Source organism: Otolemur garnettii, unplaced genomic scaffold, assembly GCF_000181295.1.
Source record: "Otolemur garnettii isolate 467f Iridium unplaced genomic scaffold, OtoGar3 scaffold00312, whole genome shotgun sequence".
NCBI classification, from domain to species: Eukaryota; Metazoa; Chordata; class Mammalia; order Primates; family Galagidae; genus Otolemur; species Otolemur garnettii.
The window spans coordinates 209017-215543 of NW_003852707.1; the positions used below are offsets into that span (position 1 = coordinate 209017).

General features: G+C 45.3%; 1 protein-coding gene across 2 annotated transcripts in view; it reads right to left on the minus strand.

Moving 5' to 3' along the window:
- Positions 1-478: 478 nt before the first annotated feature.
- MTR (5-methyltetrahydrofolate-homocysteine methyltransferase) overlaps positions 479-6527 on the minus strand; it is a 114188-nt gene continuing 108139 nt past the window's right edge. For both annotated transcript variants that reach the window (XM_023509023.1, XM_012813832.2), the window contains exons 30-33: positions 5983-6183; positions 5000-5192; positions 3194-3306; positions 479-2756 (exon numbers count right to left, since the gene is read on the minus strand). In XM_023509023.1, coding sequence (XP_023364791.1) covers positions 2670-2756; positions 3194-3306; positions 5000-5192; positions 5983-6183 — 594 coding nt within the window. In that variant the 3' untranslated portion in view covers positions 479-2669. The remainder of the gene's footprint in view (positions 2757-3193; positions 3307-4999; positions 5193-5982; positions 6184-6527) is intronic.

The following is a 6527-nucleotide window of genomic DNA, read 5'->3' on the forward strand; positions in this document are numbered from 1 at the left end:
TGTAGTTAAATTCCACCTTGATTCTCTCCTCTTCACATGTGCCACAAGCGATCCCACCCGCACCTTCCACCTGACCTCCATTTCCATGTTGAAGTGTCCCAATTCCAAATACCAATATTCTTTTTAAATCCCAAAGTCAAGGATCCATACTCAGGCCAGCTACATCAAGTCTGTCTTAGCAAATGATTCTGCCAACCCACTCATTCCCTGAAGCCTGGTATCTAGGAGCTACTGGCAGGTACACAGATGCACCCCCACTGCCTTTCTATCTGCTGTCCACTCTGCCTAAAATATCCTCTTTAAAAAATATATTTGAGGGCGGCACCAGTGGCTCAAAGGAGTAGGGAGCCGGCCCCATATACCGGAGGTGGCGGGTTCAAACCCAGTCCTGGCCAAGAACTGCCAAAAAAAAAAATGTATTTGACATACACATTATGAACAAAATCACCACACCAGCTTTTGGGTTATCGTTCCACTTTGCTTTTATTTTTTACAATATATTCAATGCAGGTATTAAGTACAGCACATTTAATACATACATAACTATGTTATATATTAGTTGTAATGCATAATATAGTACATAGTAAACGCTCGTAAGCCTACACCTAAGAACTAGAACATTCCTCACAACATGCATCTGTCATATGTTCCTCTCTCATCCCTCATGAATAATCACCATGCAAAACTGGGGTTTCTCCTTGTTACTTCTTTTCCTTTTACAGCATGCTTCTACTGCGCATGGATGCTTAGATGATATAGTCTTTGGTTGCACATGGACGCTTAGATGATATATTCTTTGGTTGCTTTTTGAGCTCAATAAAAACCATATGCAGTCTCCTGCAACTTCCTTTTTTCTTATTACTTTCTTGGATTCATTTTTATTGTGAGGTATAGCTGTGGTTCATTCATTTTCACTATTAAATAATATCCCCATGGACGTTACTCAGCTCTTCTGCTGACAGACATTTTACTTTTTCCAGTCATTATGATTATGTGACTGTTAACGCTCCTGGTCACATGTATCTCCTGGTGGCCACATGCAAGAATTTGTTGTCATACAAGTGGGAGTCAGATGCTAGATCACAAGGTCTGCAAATGTTCAAATTTATAAGGTGTAATGGTTTTCTAAAGTAGTGGTGCCTGTTACACACCCACAACAATGTATAAATTCCCACAGATCTTAACACCTGGCACTATCAGAGCCAACTTTTGTAAACCTTCTGGATGTAAAATGGAATCTTAATTTGGTCTTAATTCATATTTCCCTGACCATCAACACCGCATATCATTTTTCTATTTGTTTATAAACTTTCTCTCCTGTGAAATATCTTTTCAAGTCCTCTCTATTTTCTTAGCTTTTTTTCTAATAGGAATTCTCTATATATTATGATGACTAATCCTTTGTTATTTGTATTGTAAATGACTTCTCAAGTTGTGGCTTATCTTTTCACTTAGTGTTTATTTGAGTGTTTACATAAGCCCTTAGGTTTCATAAAGTTGATTTGATTTACTCATCTTTTCTTTTACAGTTGGTGCTTTGTGTCAAAAGACTGAATCTACAGGTCAATTGTGGGAGCTCTGATGCCTTGAATATTCTATTCATGAACAAAGATAGTTCTTCCTTTGTTCCTCCCTGAGTCTTCATCTTCCCCTTTCACATCCCCAATCAGACCTCACCTGCGGCCACAGGACAATGCGTCTTCCATGTGCCCATGTTTTAGATAACTGCAGCCATCCAAGAAAAGGATGACATGGGGTAAGTTTGAGCCCTGTGGTTTGGGTGGTGGCACCACTCTTCATTACTGACTACATCAAGAATTTAAGGAGAATAAAATGATAAGAAATAACTAGCGTTATGCTGTCCACCTGCCCAACGCTGCATGAGGTATCACAGCTTAGTGAAGAACCTGCTCCATCCTGAAAACAATTAAAAAGATGTTAACCACCCTGTCTTTTTTCTTCCTCAGGGGCAGGGAATATGAAATGATAGGACAAAAAGGCTCGGAGAGCATGACTATACTTGACCACACTGGGGCAAACAGCTTGGCTATTTCTGACAAGCAAGCAGCAAGAGAACACCTTTTGCCAAAGGGAATTCTGCAATCATTTAATCGAGGTTCTAGAAAATGAGGTCTTCCAAAGAGAGACAGCAGCACTATACTTTCTTCCCTGCCAGAGTCCACTGTGATAACCGTTTACACTAAAATGCCCCATTTCTCCCAGTGTCATTTTGCTATGACACAGGGTCACATCTCTATTCAACTGAGTTTCAGGCTGTTTTTTTTCTAGGAGGGGGGAAAAAAAGAGAGAGAGAACTAAGTAGCCTCCTAGATTTAAGGGAAAAATGGAAAAAGCAAGTTGATGTGCTTTGAAATGCAAAAGACCTCTATCTCCAGTTTGTCCCAGTCTGAGCAGGACCAGGGACACCATCGGAGCCCTGCCCTTGACAATCCACTAAAGGACCTGAAAAAACACTTGTTTTCCTGGTACTGCAGGAAGACCTTGCTTCTCACAGGGTTCCACCAAGAGACTCCTCACAGTCGTCCAAAACCAGAAGTAGGGGAGTGTCAGCCAGACGCACGTGGAAATTTTGTTATTATTTTTAAGGCACTTTGGATTATATTTCCTTGAAGACCACCAAATGTAGAAAAGGCAAAAAAAAAAAAAAGTTAGTCTGTGTCATATCCCAAAATGGGTCCAAGCCATTTCTCAACCTCAGCCACAGACATGTTCTTCCTCAAAGCGTAATCCTCAATCTGTAAAAGATTAGAAGCATCGTATTAAGCCAAAGTGGTAAGACATTTTAAACCAAAATTTCCATAGGATTTGCCAAGAAACATTAAGTACCTTCCACTTCTTAATAGCAATTTACTGAATTAATTAGAGATATTTATGTTTACCAAGATGCCCTACTGCAGAAAAACCACAGCTCTGATGCTTAGAAGCTGCCTCTGTGTGCGTGTGTGTGTGTGTGTGTGTGTGTGTGCGCCCGTACTGTCTGAGTATATGGGTGAGAGTCAGAATAGGTGTAAATGGGTTAAAATCAAATTAAGACATTAAGTGGGATAAAGTTCTCCATCCTTTCCTCCGTATTTTACTCTCATTTGCATTTATAATATGAGAGGCTCTGGAATTCCATTTCAAATGGGACAGGCTTCTAGGAAAGACACAGACAACGAGAAAGCCAACTTACCTGATCCTTGGAAATTTTCCCCACAGCAAAGTACTTGGACTTCAGATTGGAGAAGTAGAGGCCTGACACTGCGGAGGCGGGTGCCATGGCTAGTGACTCTGTCAACCTAATGCCTGGAGAGAGTGGCACAAGGAGCCCCATTTACTTGGTGCAGTGCAGCTGGCAGACACTCTGCCAACCCTGTTGAACCAGTGAATGGAAGTGAACTCACCCTTCTACCAAGACACACAGCACAGCACAAAAGCTGTGACCACAACCATCTAGCAAATCCCCATCACGCAGCTAAACAACAGGACAGGCTTATCTCCTCTAACCCAGGGGGACAGGCCTGGACATCTTACCCTCAGCCACCTAAGAAGGATTACAGAGGCCCTGATTGGCTCCTAAGCCTGGGCTTTCCCAGGTGGGAGCTGTAACCCTGGACATGAGAACTCCAGCTGAACAGCGTCCACTGGCTCTCGGGGGCCCCTGACACGAGAGATGAGTGACAGTCGGCTCCAGGGAAGAAGGAGTCTGCGATGGTGCAAAGAAAGCAGACGTGCTCGTTCTTGGGATCTGCAGAGTTCTAAGGGACCACCAAGGCTGTCTGCTCTGAGCCACTCATTTTATGGACAGGGAAATAGCAAGGCAAAGTTTGAGGGCTTTGCAAAGCCACCCAGCTGGCTTATGAAACAAAGGGGACTCCAACCCAGATCTCCCGACCCGGAGAGTGCTGTTCTTATTGACCCAGTTTCAACACACTTCACAGCTCCTCTCTTAAATCTCGATTCCTTTAACTTCATCAGCTTCGATGGCATGCTTTTGACTAATGCCACTGAAAACTGTGCAGTTAGCCTGGGGCAGCTCAGCCTCAGGAACTCTGTGGAAAGGGCTAGAACTGGCACATGCATATGATAATACACAGCCACAGAACCACGATCAGTGCTGCTCTGGCCTGAGGGTGCTGAGGTCAGGAGCCTGGGCCCTCGTCTCAAAAGCGTACATGCCAACTTCTCAACTGTTCGATTCAATCCACAGATAAAATGCAAGACAGAATTGTGATTACAGAAGCGCATAAAAGTTAATAACAGTGTAAAAGTAAAGGGAGAAAAGGCTGAAGGGAAGGCAGGGTGCCCTACAAGATTAGTGCCCAGAGACACCACGGACAAACGATGGGACAGGAGCATGAGGGGTGATGGGAGAAAGGCTGTCACTGGGGAGGGTAAAGACACTGCCACCTCCGTATCAAGACACTGGGGAAGGAGAGGCATGGGGTGGCATTAAGTAAGCTAAATTCCTGTTTGTTATAGGTAAAGAGAAAATAATTCAATACATTTAATAATTTAATAATCACTGAATCTAAAAATGGTGATGTAAGAATACCACTCAGTAATACACTGTAGTAAAGCACAATACCAGAGTAGCTACAAGCGTGAAAGGGTGAGATAAATGATTAATGTAATTACAAGCCCTCCCATTAAAAAGAAGTTTTAGATGGGGCACGGTGACTGGAATCCTAGCACTCTGGGAGGCTGAGGCAGCAGGATCCCTTGAGCTTAGGAGGTGGAGACCAGCCTGAGCAAAAGCAAGATCCCATCTTCACTAAAAATAGAAAAAACTAGCTGGGTGTTGCAGCAGGCACCTGTAGTCCCAGCTACCGGTGAGGCTGAGGCAAGAGGATGACTTAAGCTTAAGAGTTTGGGTTGCTGTGAGCTCTGATGCCACAGCACTCTACCAAGGGTGACAAAGTGAGATGCTGTCTCAAAAAAAAAAAAAGTTAACCATAGGTCCCATGATGTGGATAACAGTGGGTCTCCCAGGACGCACCTGTGGCCTGCTCGATGTCAGCCAGTTGCCACATGGAGAGCTTCTCAGTGTGGTCGGGCTGGCTGGGGTACCCGGGAGCCGGGCGGATGCCCTCATACCGCAGCCTGCGCAGGTCTGCCACGTCCAACCGCTCGCTGCCGCAGTAAGCCCACAGTTCCCGGCGAACCCTCTCATGGAGCTCCTCTGCAAAGGCCTTGGGATCCAGAGTGCCAGGGTGCTTAGGCAGAGGTGGGGGCCGCAGCACCCGTGCAGCCTCCACCCCTGAACCAAAGCCAAGCAGAGCAGCCTCCCTCCTCTGGACACAGTCAGAGGAAACTTGGCTCAAGTCCATTTGTTTGTACGTTAGCTGCTCAAATTTGGCCTCAACCTGGCTCTCAAGTGTCATATTCAATGATCTGAGGATCGTAGACTCTTTAAGTGTTTCCCTGAAGATCAATCCAAAGCTAACACTGGCCACACGGTAGCTGGGACCACGCAGCTGCTAGGACCACGCAGTGCCTCCTCTGTTCACTGTAGGGAACAGGCCGAGGCCACCCCCTTCCATGCAGAGAAAGATAAAGACCTATAGAGGGTCCCAACATTGGAATAAGGGCTCTGAAATGGAAATCTGTTTTTAATTTGGGGGGCCTTCAGGAAAATGTCACATCATAAAAAGCAAAGGGACAAAAACAAGATTTAAGGCAAACAGGTCAAGGGGCTAAAGCTCAGAGCCAACTATGGCCTTACTGAAGGGGTTTCCTTACCCAAACACTGACAATGGGAACAGTCTGGGGACGCAGGATTTAAAACACATGCAAGGTGAAAGTCAGCGGCATCCGACTCAAGGAGAAAAATCAGACAATGGTTTGAACTCTGAGCAGCTGTGCTGGTGGTACAGTGGCTAGGACAGCTGCCTTCTAATACTGAGTGGTGTCCAAGCACCTGCCACAGGATCCCCCGCCCGGACTCTGTCCCAGCCCCTCAGTGCCCTGCTGCCACCTCACCTCTGCCAGCCGGTCCCCCAGCGCCTTGACCATGATGCTGCTGTAGTCATCACTGTCGTCCTCATAGGCCTTGCTCAGTTCTTCCACCCCAAAGCAGGCGACGGCAAACAGGCCCAGGTAGTCGCGGACACCAGAATGCAGAGGCGCAATGAAGTCTGAGAGGCAGTAGTAGGGCTCGGTGCTGGCGGAGTCCTTCTCGGCCTTAAATCCAAGCAGAGGGGCCATGAGCCATGGCCACGTGGAAAGCAATCCGATATCTTAAAATGAATACATGCTTCATGACACAGGGATGTCTGCCAGTTTTATTCACTGCTACATCCCTGGCACCTAAAACAGTGCCTGATACATAGGAAGTACCTAATAAATATTTATTGAATAAACCAATGAAATGAGATTTTTAAAAAGATATAACATAACATACATAGTCAAGAAACCAGTTAGTTGGCTTGTTCACTGACTGACCAAACACTTACCAAATGCTTATAGGTGCTGTGCTAGGACCTGGGAAAAGCTTTTCCCCAAAAGTGTTTTCAATTAAGTTGAGC